Source organism: Lygodium microphyllum, chromosome 11, assembly GCF_053477565.2.
Source record: "Lygodium microphyllum isolate KBCC chromosome 11, Lygodium_microphyllum_v1.1.10, whole genome shotgun sequence".
NCBI lineage: Eukaryota > Viridiplantae > Streptophyta > Polypodiopsida > Schizaeales > Lygodiaceae > Lygodium > Lygodium microphyllum.
In genome coordinates, this window is record NC_141145.1 from 89938351 (window position 1) to 89958379 (window position 20029).

The 20029-nt window shown below is 44.3% G+C and overlaps 1 protein-coding gene across 5 annotated transcripts in view; it reads right to left on the bottom strand.

The window, feature by feature from the left end:
* Positions 1-17253, bottom strand: part of LOC148029064 (bark storage protein A-like) — a 31980-nt gene extending 14727 nt beyond the window's left edge. For 4 of the 5 annotated variants that reach the window (XM_087687818.1, XM_087687821.1, XM_087687817.1 and 1 more), the window contains exons 1-3: positions 16861-17253; positions 16295-16362; positions 15921-16076 (exon numbers count right to left, since the gene is read on the bottom strand). In XM_087687818.1, coding sequence (XP_087543944.1) covers positions 15921-16076; positions 16295-16362; positions 16861-17125 — 489 coding nt within the window. In that variant the 5' untranslated portion in view covers positions 17126-17253. The remainder of the gene's footprint in view (positions 1-15920; positions 16077-16294; positions 16363-16860) is intronic. The other variant, XM_087687819.1, reaches the window with a different exon arrangement.
* Between the last annotated feature and the right edge of the window lie 2776 nt (positions 17254-20029).

Sequence of the window (20029 nt, forward strand, 5' to 3'; positions counted from 1 at the left end):
TTAAGACCTCCGTGCTCTCAGTTTGGCGATGATACCATGTGAGTGCGCAACGGAAGAGGAAATACGAACACGGAGGGAGAGAGAGAGAGAAAGCAGAAAATAAGGAAGAGAAATCTGCACTGACTGAAATGAATGCTGAATACACTGAAACGGACTGATCAGTCCCTGCACGCAGCCCACAGCGTCAGTGAGGGCACCAGATCAGGCTGATGACGATGGCAGCACCACCACGGGGGAGGAGTAGTGTCGGAATCTGCAAGAAGACAAGTGACCAAGTGGGGAGGGGGGCTGCCAATAAATAGGCAACGGACAAACCCTAAACCTAACCCTAAAATGGGCGCAAACCCTAAAAGTTCCCTAAAATGGGCGCCCCACAACAGTGACCAAAAAGGTGGCCGGGCAGCCAGTGGCTGCCCACTAAAAGAGGCCAAAAAGAAATACACAACCTAAGACAGCCAGTCGAGAGTGACTAGCCTCCCCCATCATAACACATGACAGACATGTCAGAGCTCCTAATTGTCAGAAGTGGAGCAACGGTGGAAGCATAAACATGTGCTGAAATAAACTGCTGAAACACAAGACAAAAAAGAGAAAAGAAAAGAACACGATTCAGATGAGAACTCAGATGTATGCACGGGAAATGGAATCCATATATCTGAACACGAGACAGTCGCATACAACAGTGAGTGAACACGAGACAGTCGCATACAACAGTGAGTCACTGGCTGCGTGGGCATTGGCACTCGCTCCTCTCTCCACAGAGTCTGCAAATGGTGAAGATGAAGTGACTGACTGAGGAGGAGCCACTGAGTATAAATAGGCTAAAAAAGTGGGGAGCAATAATGCTGGTCGGACAGCATTTAATGCTGGCCGACTGGTGCATAAAATGCCCCAATGACATAAAATGCCATACCAGAAAAATACCTAAAATACCTAATAAAAATGCCCAACCCAGATCAAGCTCAGACTCACACATGAGCTAACAAATACTCTGCTAACACCCTCTCTCAGATCATGAGTGATCTAATACAATACAATAGGACAATGAAAAGGGATCAGAAACTATACAACATAGAACCACCAAGTAGAACCATGGATACCCAAGCAGTGGGTGATCAAGCCACCACCTGTGAGAGTGCGCAACGGAAGAGGAAATGCGAACACGGAGGGAGAGAGAGAGAGAAAGCAGAAAATAACGAAGAGAAATCTGCACTGACTGAAATGAATGCTGAATACACTGAAATGGACTGATCAGTCCCTGCACGCAGCCCACAGCGTCAGTGAGGGCACCAGATCAGGCTGATGATGATGGCAGCACCACCACGGGGGAGAAGGACTGTCGGAATCTGCAAGAAGACAACTGACCAAGTGGGGAGGGGGGCTGCCAATAAATAGGCAACGGACAAACCCTAACCCTAACCCTAAAATGGGCGCAAACCCTAAAATGGGCGCAAACCCTAAAAGTGCCCTAAAATGGGCGCCCCACAACAGTGACTAAAAAGTGGCCGGGCAGCCAGTGGCTGCCCACTAAAAGAGGCCAAAAAGAAATACACATCCTAAGACAACCAATCAAGAGTGACTAGCCTCCCCCATCATAACACATGACAGACATGTCAGAGCTCCTAATGTCCTCGTCTGACTCAGACTGAGGCTCACAAGCAGGAGATGACAAGGCATGACAAACATGACTGCTAACACCACCAAGGTGCCTCGGAGAGAACCTGATGTCGATGTCGATCGTACCAAATACCTGAAAATAGAGAAGATCATAGCATGTCTCTGTGTCCATCACTAATGTCTCGCAGTAGCATACAAGACCATCCTGTCAAAAATGCCTCTGAACATAGGTGACCATGGATTCCCCACCTTTGGCCAGACCACCAAAGTGTCCCCTCATGTGAGCTCCAGACGAAAGCCTCCCGCTCTCTATCAGATGACCAGCTCATCATGAACCTGGATGTCAATCCCAGCTCCAGGATTTGATTCCGCCAGACTGAAGTCGATGCGTCAAGGACGTCCCTCTCTGGAACCTGTGCACCTGTATAAAAATATAGATGAGGCGCGGCTGCCCCATCTGAACACCCGCTCACACTCCCTCTCTGGCACAAGAGAGTCGTGAGGGATGACCTCATCACCACCACTAGAAAGCAGCCGAGGAAGGGGCCACCAAGCCCTTCCCGCGATCTGAAGAAGAGGATCCCTTCCGCGCCTTGGACTTCACCTTGGTCGGAGGATCGGAGTCGGAGTCTGATGAAGGAGAGGACTCATCGGTAGAGTCAGCATCCCGCTTCGTCTTCTGCTCCTTCTTCCTCGAAGCCGCTAACTTCTTGCAGTCCTTTCGCAAATGTCCCTTCTTGCCACAATGGTAACACTGGGCCTTCGACTTCTTCTTCCCGTCTGTCAGAGATCATAGCCTGTTTTCAGGCAGGCAGCAGCAGGCAGCAGCAGGCAGCAGCTGCACAGTCCAGCTGCACAGTCGGACTGTGCAGTCGGACTGCCACGTGGCAGTCCACGTGGCAGTCCGACTGCCTGCAGCTGATTTTTATCAGGCTGCGCCCTATTTTGGCGCCCCATCCTAGGCAGATTTTCGCCTATTTATTGCTGACGTTTTCAGCAGTCTGGCATTCATTCTCTGTCGCAGATTACAGACCGGTGCCGTGCAGATCTCTGTCTCTGTTCGCAGATTTCAGACAGCAGACAGTGCAGACTGCAGCAGACTTCGAGGTGGACAGCAGGTCGCATCGTCGAGGTGGAGACACGCAGTCCAGTGCACTGCGCCCGTGTATATCTTTGTATTCAGCATTCTTTATACAGCAGATCTTCAGTGTACACTGTCTCTTTCTCTCCCTTCTCTCTCTGCGTTCTCTCACTCTCAGTCCTACGCTTCCGCACCGCTGCACTCTGACATGGTATCAGAGCAGTGTTTGAGGGCTGACTGAGCGCAGAATCAACCTGAAGAGGAGTTTCCATCGCGACACAAATTTGCGTTTTTTGCGTTTAAGGGCAGACAGGAGGGCTGCGCCTTGGAACAAGGCTGAAACGAGTGTGGGCGCACAGGAAAGGAGTACAGGTGGTGGATTTGCTGCTGTTTACTGCTGTTTGTCGCGGAGAAAGTTTGAGTTTTCAACCTAAAAGTGCAGGTTTTGCTTTTTCATCGCCTCCGGCGGGTGAAGGAGCTTCGGGACGCTGAAGAGCCTTAGCAGGCTGAGTCTACTCAGTCAGAGGGGGCTGCTTTTTCGTTTGAGAAGGCATTGCAGGTGAAGATGTCTACAGAGATGGACTTGGAGTTCCAGGCGATTATGGACCGGAAGGTGCCTGTCCTACCGGCTCTTCCTACAGATCAGAAGCTCGACGGCGACAACTACCGCATTTGGCGCGTTATGATGTTGGCCATTCTGGAGTCCTATGATTTGGCGGAGTTGGTACAGGAAGATATTGATCGGCCCTCGGTAAGAGATGAGTCCAAACTCTCTTCCGATGCTCGTGCGGAGTTGGCCAGGGCCCAGTCTCATTGGGACAAACTGAATGCCAGGATTCGATCCTTTCTCTTTCTATCATGCACTACAGCCGTGATCGCTCACATCGAGCACTTGACGGTGGCTCGTGAGATATGGCTGGAGCTTGATCAAATGTACAATCGGATGACCCTAATGAAGAGGGTTTCTTTGGAGGTACAGATGCGGACCTTGTCCGTCAATAAGTCTTCTTCGCTAAGGGAACACATTAATAAGCTAAGGCAGCTACAGATGCAGGTTCAGAATGCGGGGAAGCCGATCTCCTCCGAAGACATGGCGATTACACTTTTGTCCCAGTTGCCGCCACGATTCGGTACATTTTACTCTGCCCTTATTGCTTCAGGGCGAGAGTCTACTCTTCGGTGGGAAGAGTTGGTTCCTATGGTCTTGGACCAAGAGGAACAGTTAAAGGGACAGAATGCTTCCAAGACGGAGGCGTTGACAGGTCAAGCCTCTCAGAAGAAGGGGAAGGACCAAAAGAAGAAGAAGGGGGATAACAAGTCCAAGAAGGACAAGGAGAAGGACAAGGACAAAGACTCCACATGCCATATTTGTGGAAAGACTGGCCATTGGAAGAAGAATTGCCCTGATAAAGACTCGAAGGACACCAAGAAGAAGGACACCAAGGATTCTGGAGCGGTGGCTGCACCCTCATCAGCTGCATTTCTACATTTAGTTGTCATTGAGGACGCTTCACCGAATGCTTCTGATGCTGCGATGGCGGCTTCCCAATCTCGAGAGTGGATTATTGATAGTGGTGCCTCACGGCACATGACTCCTTCATCAGATGGTGTTGCCCAGCTGCGCCCGTCACGTGGGCAGGTTCTCATTGGAGACAGCTCTTCAGTTTCTATTGCAGGTCGGGGTAAGATGCAGCTCATTCCGGATGGACGAGGTGGCACCCATACTTCAGAGGTTTTGCATGTACCAGGATTGGGGTACCATCTCCTTTCAGTCCATAAGATTTGTTCCCTTGGTCTTCTAGTGGAGTTTGACAGTTCTACAGTGCGAGTCCTTGATCGTGAATCGAGGAAGGTTCTATCATCTGGATATGAGGAGAACGGCATTTACAAACTGAAGTCTTCCACTGCCCTCTCTACTCTTCTTCTTACCTCACAGTCACAGTCTGAATTATGGCATGCTAGGTTTGGTCATCTAAACTATGACTATCTTCGGAAGGCGTCACGGGGACAGCTTGTTCGAGGGTTGCCGGATATAGTGGTGAGCCAGCAGCCATGTGTCTCCTGCATAAAGGGGAAGCAGCATAGGGATGCCATTCCCCACACCGCTTCGCGGCGGTCTACTTCACCGATGGAGTTAGTATCTACGGATCTATGTGGCCCTATGAGGAATGAGTCCCTGCGTGGGAGCTCGTACTTCATGCTGATCGTGGATGACTATAGCAGGATGACATGGGCCTACTTTTTGGCACTAAAATCAGAAGCTTTCTCGCATTTCAAGGATTGGCTTCTCTTTGAGGAGAACCGATCAGGCCGGAAGTTGAAGACCTTGCGATCCGACAAGGGAGGTGAATTTGTCTCTAATGAATTTGCTCGGTTTTGTGCAGATAGAGGAATTTACCAGGAGTTTGCCAATACGAATACTCCACAAGAAAATGGTATTCTCGAACGGAAGAACCGTAGTGTGATCGAGATGGCGCGCACCATGATGGAGCACCGACAGACCCCCCAGGTTCTGTGGGCCGAGGCTGTGGCTACTGCAGTCCACATTCTTAACCGATCTCCTACTTCGGCCATGGAAGGGATGACTCCATTTGAGGCGTATTTTGGAACGAAGCCAGATGTTTCTTACTTTCGGGTCTTTGGGTGTGATGCCTATGTTCACATTTCCAAAGCTCACCGTGACAAATTCGAAGCGGCTTCCCGCAAACAGGTATTTGTTGGCTACAGCTCCCAGTCCCAAGGCTACCGACTCTATGATCCCGTTAAGCGGGATGTATATACTAGCCGTGATGTGCGGTTTGTGGAGGTTCCGGCTTCTTCAACGGGTGAGGAGCATCCCGTTCTTGGAGATCCAGGGGAGAGTTTGGCACCTTCTACAGTTCCACTGGAGCCTGTGCCGTTTGATTATGATTCTGTTTCTGACACAGAGTCTACTGTTCCACCGGATCCTTCTGAGGAGTTACCACTGGTGGACATTCCAGAGTCTTCTACTGATGGAGAACGACGAGGGGAGGTTCGGCCTCCTCCTCGCTGGGCCCGTGACACACTCCGTGATTCAGGGATCGAGGGGGTTCCTGAGGAGTGGGGACCGCAGGATGGTCCGCGGCGGTCACGGAGGCACCAGGTGCATTCTTCGGAGCTTGTGTGCTCCAATTATTGTTTGATGTCCCGAGTTATGCAGGATCGAGAGCCCACCTCCGTGAAGGAGGCTTTACAGTCCGCCCCATGGAAGAAAGCTATGGAAGCTGAGTTGGAGGCTATTGAGAGGAATGGCACTTGGTCACTTGTGCCACGCCCCCCGAAGAAGAAGGTGATTGGAGTCAAGTGGGTCTTTAAGACCAAATATCTCAGTGATGGTACTTTGGATAAGCACAAGGCTCGCCTTGTTGCTAAGGGTTTTGCCCAGCGCCCAGGGATTGACTGTCATGACACCTTTGCCCCTACAGCTCGTATGGCAACCATTAGAGCTGTTCTTGCTTTGGCTGGCCATAGGAGATGGCCTGTTTATCAGCTGGATGTGAAGTCGGCCTTCCTGAATGGTGATTTGAAGGAGGAGATCTACGTTGAGCAGCCTCCTGGCTTTGGTTCTTCAGATGGGAAAGTCTACAGGTTGAAGAAGGCCCTGTATGGTCTCAAGCAGGCCCCGCGATCTTGGAACGAGAAGATTGATTCGTTCCTCCAATCTCAGTTGGGATATCGGCGGTCCAAGGCCGATCCCGCAGCTGTATGTTCACACTTCCGAGGATGGTTGTGTGCTGTTTGTATTATATGTTGATGATTTGATTGTCACAGGTGATGATGCACAGCAGGTCCAGGAGACAAAGTCAGCTTTACATCGGACATTCGAGATGACGGATTTGGGGCTACTCCATTTCTTTTTAGGACATGAGATTTTTCAGTCTCAGAGGGGGATCTTTCTCTCCCAACAGAGATATGTTCAGGAGCTCTTGGTGTCTTTTGAGATGGAAGATTGTTGGGCCCTCTCTACTCCTATGGATCCGAACTGGAAGGCCACTTCCCACTCAGCTTCTCCTTTGGCGGATGCTTCCCGCTATCGACAGTTGATAGGGTCTTTGATTTGGCTTCTCAACACGAGGGTTGATCTATGTTTTGCTGTTGGGCTCTTGGCAGGGTTCATGAGTGAACCTAAGACGGTGCATTGGCAGGCTGCTCAGAGGATACTTCGGTATCTGAGGGGGACGTCTGATTTGGGGATTCATTACCCCGCAGGGACAGATGGGTCAGATCTTGTACTTGCAGGTTGGAGCGACTCGGATTGGGCCGGTGACGTGGACCACAGGCGGTCTACAACAGGTTACTGTTTTACTTTGGGTGCAGGAGTTATTTCATGGAGTAGCAAGAAGCAGCCCACGGTAGCCCTTTCGTCTACTGAGGCGGAATATCGGGCCGCATCTTCCACCACATGCGAGGTTGTGTGGCTTCGGAGATTGTTGGAGGAGCTTGGGTGCCCCCAGACTCGTCCTACATTGCTGCGATGTGACAATGAGAGTTGCATTGCCTTGGCGAGAAATCCTGTTTTTCATGCCCGGACGAAGCACATTGAGATCCAGTACCACTTCATCCGAGAAAAGCTTTTGGATGAGACCATCACTGTGGAGTATTGCAAGACGGAGGATAATCTTGCGGATTTGTTTACGAAGGCGCTTCCTCAGGCTCTGCTTCGGCAACATTCCAGATCCCTCAGGCTTCTGCCCTGTCCAGGCTCTGAGAGGGGGTGTCAGAGATCATAGCCTGTTTTCAGGCAGGCAGCAGCAGGCAGCAGCTGCACAGTCCAGCTGCACAGTCGGACTGTGCAGTCGGACTGCCACGTGGCAGTCCGACTGCCTGCAGCTGATTTTTATCAGGCTGCGCCCTATTTTGGCGCCCCATCCTAGGCAGATTTTCGCCTATTTATTGCTGACGTTTTCAGCAGTCTGGCATTCATTCTCTGTCGCAGATTACAGACCGGTGCCGTGCAGATCTCTGTCTCTGTTCGCAGATTTCAGACAGCAGACAGTGCAGACTGCAGCAGACTTCGAGGTGGACAGCAGGTCGCATCGTCGAGGTGGAGACACGCAGTCCAGCGCACTGCGCCCGTGTATATCTTTGTATTCAGCATTCTTTATACAGCAGATCTTCAGTGTACACTGTCTCTTTCTCTCCCTTCTCTCTCTGCGTTCTCTCACTCTCAGTCCTACGCTTCCGCACCGCTGCACTCTGACACCGTCACCCCTCTCTGAAGCTACATAAGCCTCACCTCCATAATGTGCCGAAAGCCGCCCCTGTAATCTCAAGGATGCCTCATGCTTATCATCAGTGGAAGTGCACGGAGGAGCCATATGGAGAGGATAAGAAGAGAAGTAGAGAAGAGATGGAATTTAGAGAGGAAACACAGCCAAAACACAAGCACAGACTACAGAAAAAGAGAGTTCACATGCAATAGAACCCAAAATCTGATCAATAGAAGACAAAATCTGCTGCAGAAAGTCAAAAAATCAGTCAAAAACTGCCAAAAACAGAGAAAACGGCCTGAAGGAACAGTCACCCAGCCACGAGAGACGCTGAATCAGTAAAACGCAGGCTGTAAACTGGAGAAAAACAGGTAGAAAACTGTCGCCAGCAGTTGCAGATGAAAAACGCAGGCAGCAGAGGGTGCGTAGGCAGCAGAGGGTGCGGAGGCAGCAGGCGATGGCAAAACTGCAAAAAACGCAGGCTGAAAACAGCCCCAAAACAGGTCGCCTGGCTGCGACAGCAGTCGTCTGATCAGCAGGGGTACAAAACAGTCCTGAAATCAGCAAGAAAACACAGCAGAAACACAAATCCTGAAAACTGATACCATGTCAGAAGTGGAGCAGCGGTGGAAGCATAAACATGTGCTGAAATAAACTGCTGAAACACAAGACAAAAAAGAGAAAAGAAAAGAACACGATACAGATGAGAACTCAGATGTATGCACGGGAAATGAAATCCATATATCTGAACACGAGACAGTCGCATACAACAGTGAGTCACTGGCTGCGTGGGCACTGGCACTCACTCCTCTCTCCACAGAGTCTGCAGATGGTGAAGATGAAGTGATTGACTGAGGAGGAGCCACTGAGTATAAATAGGCTAAAAAAGTGGGGAGCAATAATGCTGGTCGGACAGCATTTAATGCTGGCCGACTGGTGCATAAAATGCCATACCAGAAAAATACCTAAAATACCTAATAAAAATGCCCAGCCTAGATCAAGCTCAGACTCACACATGAGCTGACAAATACTCTGCTAACACTAATGTCCTCGTCTGACTCAGACTGAGGCTCACAGGCAGGAGATGATAAGGCATGACAAACATGACTGCTAACAAAAACAGCCCGAGGGCTTTGTAGTTCCTGGAAAAGAACAGATGGTGTGTAAGCTAAAACGCAGCCTGTATGGGCTGAAGCAAGCACCACGGCAGTGGTACAAAAAGTTCAATACTTTTATGCTATCTCATGAGTTTACACGCAACCATGCAGATCATTGCTTGAACATGAAAAAGGATACAGATGGCAGCCCCATAATACTTGTTTTGTATGTGGATGATATATCACTAGCTGGGAAAAGAAAGACTAGCTTGGATGCTCTCAAAAATCAGCTGAAATCAGCTTTCTCCATGAAAGATTTAGGGAATGCAGAGCATATTTTGGGCATGAGGATTCGCAGAGATAGAATGCAGAAATTGCTACTTTTATCTCAAGAAAAGTACATTGGAAAGGTACTGGACAGATTTAACATGGCTGAAGCTAAGCCTTTTGGGGTACCCTTACCTCCTTATCTCAAGCTTAGCAAAGCCAACAGCCCGAAAGATGACGTGGAAGCAAATGCTATGAAGGGAGTTCCTTATGCATTAGCTTGTGGCTCTCTTATGTATGCTATGGTTGCTACTCGTCCAAACATTGCTCATGCAGTGGGAGTTATTAGCAGGTTTATGTCAAATCCTGGCAAAGCACATTGGGAGGCTGTCAAGTGTATTCTTCGATACCTTAAGGGTACACAAAGAAAAAGTATTTGCTATGGGCAGGGTACACTTAGTTTGCAAGGTTATTGTGATGCAAACAAGGCAGGTGACTTGGACACACGTAGGTCCTCTAGCAGGTATATCTTTACAGTTGCTGGTGGGGCTGTTTCTTGGTGTTCCAGGTTGCAAAACATTGTCACTGAGTACCACTGAAGCTGAATACATATCAGCTATTGAAGCTTCTAAGGAAGCTATATGGTTGAGCAGACTTGCAAATGATCTCGGCATGTCTATGGGTACTGCAATTTTGGGATGTGATAGCCAGAGTGCAGTGTATCTGGCTAAGAATGCCATGCATCATTCACGCACAAAGCATATAGATGTGCGATATCACTTCATCAGACAGATTCTGGAAGATGGTCAAATCATATTGACCAAGATTAAAACACAAGATAACCCTGCAGATGTTCTCACTAAAAGTTTAACCATAGCTCAACACGAGCATTGCATTCGACTAGTGGGAGTTGGTTAGCTAGAGGTTCATATCGGACCTTTAAGTGGGAGGTTGTTGGGATATAAAGGCCCGGTAACCTCCGTGTATATAACACACACACATTGTACATGTGAACGCACTCTTTACGTGCCCTAAGTATAAATACATTTTATTCTTTGTGTACCAACACATTGTTGGTACACTCTTATCTTCTCATACTTTCACTCTGCTCACACTCTCTCCAGCCGTCATACTCATATGCTCATGTTCGAACTCAAACTCTCTAAGCTGTGGCCTTACAGTCCAACATACTACATGTAGTATAGCTAGCATCTCTTGCTCATATATGCATTTGCCTCTCTTTTTCATCAAATTTTTTGCTCTCGTATGCAATGACACCATGTTCTTGGGCTAAAACAGCCCCCAATCCTCTCCCACTAGCATCCACATAGATCACAAGTCGAGACAAACCAATACAGGTGCTGAAATGAGGAGTTGCTTCCGCTCATTGAAGCTTTTGTCGGCTATTTCATCCCGAAAGAAAGCTTCTTTCTTTAACCTATTGGTCAATGGTGCAACCACATAAGCATAATTATTGATAAATCTTCGGTAGAAAGAAGACAAACTAAGAAAACCCCTCAATGAAGTAGTATTTGTTGGAGTAGGCCAATCTTTCACACATTGGACCTTTTTCAAGTCAACCTTGATGCCATTTTCTCCAACAATATATCCCAAGTATTCTACTTCTTTGGCCATGAATGTGCATTTGGTTGCTTTAGCAAACAACTTGTGACTCCTCAATATGTCAAACACTTCTCTAACATGCTATAAATGCTCTTTTTTGTCCTTGCTATATATTAATATATTGTCAAAGAACACCAAAACTATCTTGAACAAAAGTGACTGAAGTATTTTGTTCATTAAAGCTTGAAATGTGACTGAAGCATTTGAAAGACCAAAGGGCATATCTATAAAATCATGCAATCTCCTCTCAGTTCTAAATGCAGTCTTGTATTCATCTCCCTCCTTCATGCATATTTGGTGATATCCTGATCGCAAATCGATCTTTGAAAAGACCTTGGCATCCTTCAATTCGTCCAAAGGATCATCGATCCTATAGGAATCTTGTTGTAGGTATTTGTTAGCTTCCCTCCTTGCTGAAATTCAGTCTTTGTTTGCCCATAATTTGTAGCTGTTCTAGTGGACTGGTTTGGCTGAAAATATTGCCCTATTCTTTGCTGAAAACTCTTATATTTTTTACCATACCTTTCAGCCAATTGTATGGCAGCTTGTAAAGAGGATGGTTTCATAGCTCCCACTTTCGAAGATAGAGAAGATTCAAGCCCAAATATATACTTATTCAGCTTGGCATTGTCGGATACTTCATCCACATACATGGAGAGGTTAAGGCTTAAGCAATTGGTTAGCATAATCTCTAACCGATAATCCCCTTTGCTCAAGAGCATACCACTTCTTCTCTAGATTCTCTTTTTCAATAGGAAACACAACAACTTCGATCATTGCCCTCTTTAATTCATCCCATGTCAAGAATTCATTACCAATCCTTGACATGTACTGCCACCAAGTCTGTGTATCCCTCTAAATGTAGGGCTGTAAATTTAATCTTGGCCTTCTCCGGTCTAAGATACAAAGAGAAATACATCTCAAGCTTGTCAAACCATTCTTCTAATTCAGTAGAGGATGGATTTTTACCCATGAAATTAGAAATGGTTATTTTCTCATTGTATTCCTGCTCATATTGATGAGCTCTGACCATTATTGTGTTGCTATCCATTAAAGTTTGGACCAAAAGAATTTTGCTTTTAAATATCGTTGCTCCATGTTCCATGAACATATAGTTGTTGCTGTCCATGAGTATGTACAAACCCATTTTGCTGGAAATAAAGAATTACCAACAACATGAAGCTGCCCGTAAACTTGATGTCCATACATTGGAGAGTGTATATTTGTTGTGGCATTCATTGGTGGCTGCTGTCCACTTATTTGATGAGGCCAAAACTAATTTAAATGAGGACCTTGTTTAGAAGGCTCATTATTTACATGATTATCGTTGACTTGATATTACTGTCCAAAAGAATTTGAAGCTGAATTTACATGACCATGTCCAATGTAATGGTGCTACCCATGAAAATTATCACCTCCACTTACTTAACCATGATAAGACTTTTATTCTTTAGCTTTCTCTTCATGTGTAGATTTAGGGGTAGTAGATTGTTGTCCACAAAAAGACTTGTAAAAAGGATGACGTCCATGTGTGTCATCATCAAGCCTTGAGTTAGCATGAATCTTATCTTCCAAATCCTATCCATGAGGGCTAGTGTAGGTCTTGGGTTGATTTAGGGACTGAAATTGAGACTGAAAATGAGAGGGCTAAGCTCTTGATGGCTCTCCAACTTCATAGTGTCCAACAACCTTGGGAGTTATGGTCTTTGACTACTCTTGAACAATGGGAGAACTTGGAGCATTTGGAATAGTTGTAGGTAATATCCTCTCACTCAAGAGAGCCACAAGCTTGTCAATGCCCGGGCCCCGACTTCATGTCCTTTATGTCATTGGAGAGTTGTTGAAAACTATTAGAATCAATAGAGACATGAGTAGTGCTAACCCCATTCACTTATTTGTTTACTGCAACATGTGTTGAACTAATCTCTAGCTCCTCATAATCATGCCTCTTGTGAAGCTTCACGCTCTTTATCCAACTGATAGTCCCTTAAACCTTCACTGATGGTATCCTTCATTTTATTTTTAGCCATAGGTGATGTCCTAGGACGTTTTGGATGTACAGCAGAAGAAAAACTCAAATATCTTGAGCTCTAGTGATCTAAATGACCAACTTTCTGACTCTATTTAAAGCTTAGGATGTCCCCTTTTAGATGAGCTATAAAGTATTGAAATGAGTACATAAAATTTTATAAGTAATTTATTGTAGCTGTTTGGAATTTCCTGCAACCTATAACTGCTCTATTTTGGTCATTTAATGACTTGTACTATCAATTTCATACATGTACCAACTATGTAGACCTCCAAAGGAGCTCTATACAATTGTAAAACTGAGAATGACCTATTCCAACTCTTTAATGCTAACCCAAAGTACAAATGCCACAAGTAACATATATCTTGCTCAACATAGCTCTGTCCCAATTTGCCAATTGCATTGCATTATGCTGTCATACATTTGCCTTATTCAATGGCTGCCATGCATTTGCCATTACATCATGTAACCAGTGCCAATTACATCATGTTGTAGGCTGAATTCTTGTACCTTTGAAATGGTACTTGCACCCAAACTTTAAATGCGTCGGATCCGAGACTTGAGGGATGTGCAAATTTCCCTCTCAAGCCGGGTTGTGCTCCCCTTCAGGGTCCTCGTCAGTAGGGGAGGGTCACCTCTCTTTTGTCCTACCAACTCGCCCGGCATTCACTTTTCCTCATCGGTATAGACATGGGGCAGATCAATGCTAAGCTAAAGAAACAGCAAGAAATGCATTTATTGAAAGGAATTTCATTGTCATTTCATGATATGCAAAATCTTGATTGGAATTCGATTGAAAATGAAATAGGGATAGGTAAGGAATACCTACACCAGTGACTCGCTACTTTACAATTTTTATTTCACTTACCATGGGGCAAAATTTTCATTCATGGCAATGAAACAAGAGGCAAACAATTCAATGTCAGGGTTAGGGTAAAATGGATGAGAATCAAAGGCACTGAGAGTGATTATTTCAATGAATGAAAGTGATCAAACAATGATCAATCACTAAGGTAGCTCTATGGATTATTCATGAAATGCATTTGAGAAAATAATTGGAATTCTTAATCATTTTAATCCCTCTTCTGTCAATTGGATTAGCTTAGCAATTGAATTCTAAAGGGAGAGATTAAAGTTGATTGAAAGTACCTCTTATGCTTGTATGTAAAGAGTGTAGTTGATGTAGATATCTCTCACAAAGATGACTTGTCTTCAGCTTCAAATGATCCAAGAAAGTCCCAATTTAAGCATGCTTCAATATGGAATAAGCTCTCAGCTTCATACTCTTCTCCTATGAACTCCATTGTTGCTCCAATGCTTCAAGTATAGTTGATGAAGGTATAATCCTCTTCCATTTAATATAGAGCTTGAAGAATGATAATGAACAACTCCAATGTAGATTATAGACTCAAAATTTTGAGAAAAGCCAAAGATTTCAGTGACATTGAAGATGCTTGCTGTCCACAACTTCCATAGACCAATATATGCCAAAAACTCTTCAATGTTGCTTCAATGTTGACAATAGATTGAAGCCACGGGTGTAAGCAAGCCCCAGGAGTGATTTGGCACCAAAACTCCCTTCATTTGCTTCAAGAAATCTGAAATTCTTTGTTGTTGTCCAAAACTATCAAGTATAGGGTTTCATGGGAGAGAGAAGAATCCAAGAATAGAAGATATCTTGCCCAAGCTTGAAGTAGGCCAGTTGCCAGAGAGATTGGAGATCTCAAGCATGGATTACTTGAGCAATAGAGCTCATTTTTTTTAAGATATGGCGGATTTTCTTGAGCAAGTGCAGTTTACGCTGCTGCACTCCACAAGATGTAGGGGGAAAGAAGAAGGCTAAGTATACCAAATCACTACTCTACATGAAGCTAAAGAGGTAATGAACAAAGATATGGATGACATTATGGAGAGCATGGGAAGGAGATTAATCTAGTCTTTGGCCATGGATTCTTGAGGCCAACTTGAAAGGAAAGGGAAAAAACCCATGTTCTTGAAAAGTAACTCAAGTTTAACCCATACTAAGTCATGTAACCCTCATTTTGTCCAATTTACCCCAAGTCCAATTTACCCCAAGTTTTGGTCCAGAACTTGATCACGAGTTGCCAAATTGGTTGGAGCCCACCATTTTCCACAGGGTAATGCCAAGAATCACCATCTTTGTCACTGTTTGTAACAGACCTTCAAATATAACCCCGGTTATGAAGAAACTATATCGTGTAACTTAGATCTAACTGCGGTTTCAACTCCCTAGTCTGTGAAACTGGATCAAGTCTAAGAAAATGACTCCTAACAAGGATCTAAACTAATGCTCTGATATCAATGTAAAGAAAGACTAATCTAACAATGGAAATGAACAGGAAATCAAATTATTCTAAGCTACACACAACAAGAAATGTAGCCATGAGCTGCAAACCAAGTACAAGAAATTGAAAAGACAAGAAGGATAAAATTGTGATAATGCCAAAGAATGATGCTACATTAGCACTTCTTGCCTTTTTATACTAAAACCTAAAGCTCTCATCTCTCTTGGTTGAGTATTTACAAGGTTTATAATTGGAATAGGCTTCAACTCTCATGTTAATAATTTGCTTCATTACACATTGCATGAAAAACATTAACATAGCTCTAATAGTATAGCATAAATATTCACCAACCTCGATAATCATTGATTGCAAGTTGTGGACACAATCACACATTCCACTTGCAACAAAGAATTCACATAACTCCTCTCAAGTGCCATTGCTGAGAGCCAATGCAATCAGAATGTGGTTAAGGTCATTTTGAGTTGCATTAAGCCCTGCTCAATGGTTCAATGTGCCATCCAAATCTTGAGCACACTGAGGGGATAGTGACCGGTTGTCAACATGAAGATGAATATGTAGCTGTTAGCTCATTACTTAATGTGAGCAATCACATATAGCATATTTAAATATGTTACCAAAATCTGTTGGAAGGAAGTGCCAGCCAGATACCTGCCAGTACCAGAGACCTGTGTGTGCCCAGTACTGAGGGATAGTGATATCCCCAATGTTGAGCTCATCATTTGCATTCCCAGCAATGCCAAAATGAAGCACCCCACTTACGTCAAAGTATGTGAGCAGGAGCTGAGTGGTTATCCCTGCGTTAAGCTGAAATCCAACATCTGAAAGGTTTAATGAATTCAGATTTCTTTTTCTACTCAACCCCACCTAAACGTATGTAGATTGTTTACTGCATTAATTTCAAGTTATTTGCCAAGTTCATCAATTGAACAGATTGGCTGTTTCTGAGCCTAGTAGTCGGGACTGAAAAAAGACTTAGTTGTTGATAAAATATGAACCATGAGGTATAATAAGCATATTGTTACCATTGCTTCCCCTGTCATCACCATGATCACTCTCTGGCCCTCGATATCCCCGATGTAAAACCTCCTCCCTGCAAGCATACATGCATACTCAGGTGAAGCCCTTATATCTGTGTTCTGATGTTTACGCGCTCCTATATCATGCATTTGTATGTATGCACTGGTTACTATAAGCGTGTAGGTAGGTGTACGTATTTGTGTACATTGGTGCACATATGAGACATACATGTATGCACAGGATTTATGTATGTAAGTATTCTTATGTATGCATGCACGAATTTTGCGTATGACACAAACTGATGAGCGCTATGAAGACAGTTTGTCATAATGAAAGGGCCTTAGTTAACCTGACATGTTACAGGCGCCATTCATCACTGCCATCAGCATAAAGCTGGGGTCTTTGAATAGTAAGGCCGAGTAGCCATTCTAACATCTACAATGTAGTCATGTCGAGAGCTCTGGGGCCTTGCTCTCTCTCACCACGAAGAGCAGTCCCGAGTTCTCATCATCACTCGTGCCATATGACTTGTGTCGCTTGTGGGTCTGCTGGCTGATGAGAGGGCACTCACCTGAAGCATCGATGGTAGGGTAGGAAGTGTCAAGTGCCAAGATGCCAAGTTGAAGGATAGGGTACATCTCAAAGGTGTTGGGAGCCACCAAGCCCAAGTAGGGTCCCCTCTCATTGATGGCGGTAACATTTGCCCAAACCATAGGATTAATGGCACACAGAACAGAGGCAGGCCACAATGACAGCCGACAGAAGAAGAAGAAGAAGAGGCAGCAGCAGCAGGGGACGGAAGACACAGGGCGCTTGAGCTTAATGTGCGTCCCCATGATAATTGGAGCCGTGGTATTGGATGAGATCAAGGGATTCGGAAAGTTGACTACAGAGATCGAGAGAGGAGTGTGTTAGTGAGCGAGGGTGTGTGTTTTTGTAGATGTTCTTCTCATGGGCAACTCGCGATCCCTCATTCTCAACATATAAATACCAAATACATGCAAACGTGGGTTTCAATTTGCTTGATTAGTGTAGTCTCCCCATTCTATGAAACTTTATATATATATAGTGTGTGTGTGCATTTCTCATGCACGGAACGTTAGATCGTTTCGCAGCAGCTCTCTGCACAAAGCGATTAGCAAAGTACTGCACGATAACTTCACTCAATAATCCATTTTTTCTCTCTCCTCTTTCCCCTCTTCGTTTCTAAGTTATTTCATTTCTCTCTCTCTCTTCCTCTCTTTGTGCCCCCCTATTTTCCCCTCCCTCTCTCTTCCCTCCCAATTCTCTCTATGTATTTTTTTCTCTCTCCACCTTTTGCTTTATTTTACTCTCTCTCTCTCTCTCTCTCTCTCTCTCTCTCTCTCTCTCTCTCTCATTTATAAGAAAGTCTTCACCCTGTATGGCATAAAAGGTCTTGGAGATGTAATAAAGCAATATTAGATGCCTCATGTTGTAGAACACCAGGAGAGACGTACACGCATTGTAGTTGTAATCTATGTAACATATCCTCTACCATTGACACAAAAATATTTCCCATAACTGGCTAAGCCAAGCTAGCTCACAAAAGATCAAAATTGCAACAAACCAAAGTGTGAAGTTTGGTTTGCATGAAGATAGCTTCTTCCAAGCACATAGCATACTCATCATCACTCTCCAACATACCCCTTGCAATGCAAGCATCCCTAAAAGTATCATAGACCATATTGTCAACAGTATGTAGATCTTCAAAAAAAGTACACCCCCGACACCCTGTTAAAATCATCCACAAATGGTAAAGCTCACCACAAGTATGTGCCACAAAATACATTCGACCACATGTATTTCTATGCTTCCTCCTTGTCTACATCTTATGTCATGCATTCTACACCCAGTACATTGGAAAATCTTGATAGCGGATAGTTCTAGCCTCCGGATGAATGCAATTGCACCAAACCATTCAGTAAGAGTAGTTTTTTGGAGGTCTTCATTTTGCACAATATCCAATATATTATCTGCATCTCGAAACATAACATAGTTCTCACCAGACATGTGCATTTGCAACTGTTGTATTCAGGCCATCATTGTGCAATGGGTAATCATAGATCTGTCAACATACCTTAAATTTAAAAACATATTGTGCATCCAAATAACTCTAGGTCTCGTCCACCTCATGAACACTGCCACTATTTTGTGCTAAATCAATCCTGGTAGAAAACTTTATGGTTGCATGGTCATGCCCCTTGTACACATACTTAAACAAATACTTAATAGCCGCCACTGTCGAGCATAACTCCATATTTATGTGTGCATTATACTTCTTGCTCAGGAAAGGATTATATGGAATAACTCATTGGTTACCAATAACATTACCATCTGTGATCATTGTGTTTTCATTATCTCGCCTTCGATAGATAGAATAGCCTGAACTATCAATCATTGTCATGCCTACTAATTTTGGAGCGTAGTCTTTAGTACATTTACCCTTTTCTATGCAAGGACTCTTGGGGTTCAATTGTCCATAAGAGCCATGAATTTTGCATTTTGTTCTCTCTCTCTTCTTCTTCTCCTTCTCTCTCTCTCTCTCCCTTCTCACCTCTCTTCTTTTTCTTCTTCTTCTCTCTCTCTCTTCCCTTATTCGCCTCTCTCTGTCTCTCCCTTCTCACCTCTCTCTTCTTCTTCTTCTTCTCTCTCTCTCTCTCTCCCTTCTCACCTCTCTTCGTCTTCTTCTTCTTCTTCTTCTTCTTCTTCTTCCTCTCTCTCTCTCTCTCTCTCTCTCTCTCTCTCTCTCTCTCTCTCACCCCTCCTTTATTCTTCTTAGTGCAATAGAGTAGGCTGATCATGTTGGTTACATTAGTTACTTAGTTAGTAAGTTAGTTAGTTAGGTAGAGAGAAAGAGAGAATGGTTTATATATCTCTTAAGGTTACTATGCGTTTTTGTCCAATATGGAGGCTTTTTCAGCAAACAAGAATGTGTCCGTAGAAAATGTTGTGCACGAAATGAAAGACTTCATAAGGAAGAAGGTAATTTGTTGTGCGCTCAAGCATATTAGAGGGCACAATAGTTCTAGTGGTTTCTTGAGGACTATTTGTCGCTTGGATGGGATTGAAAAGCAAGTGAAGACATTGTCTTGGCATTAAAAAGCTTTGATTTCTCTTGGCAAGAACATTGGTGACTGTTCGCAAAGGATTGAGAGAATATTGGAAAATAAGTATGAAGAAAACCTTGTTGATGAACTAATGTTACACTACAAGTTTGAAGAGATTAGGGGTTATATAGGTAACATTTATGAACACATCTAGAAAAATTGGTGGCCATGTTCTAGATCTTTGGATGATTAGGAAAAGAAGCTGAAATACATTATTAACAGTATAGGTCATATAGAGGATGGAGTGTGTGAGTTGATTGCCCACAAGAATGAGAGTTTGGTTGCACCGGAGAACATTGCTCTTGATATGCAACTTACTTCTTTGAAAGTTTATCTTAATAGATTTTCAGCAATGTTAACACAAATAAATCATTGTGTAGACTCATCGTCATAGTTCGCTTGATATACATAGTCTTTGCACGACATGTAAACTGAGTTTTTGATGAAAATTCCCATTTTGAAGCAAATTGCCTAACTCTTGCAGATTATAAAACTATTTTAAAGCCATTTTAATAGTCCATTCTTCCCTTTGTCTCTGTCGATTGCTAATGTTGTGACCTCGAAGTACTTTCATGTACTAATGCTCTGTCGTTTCTTTTGACTAAGGTAGTT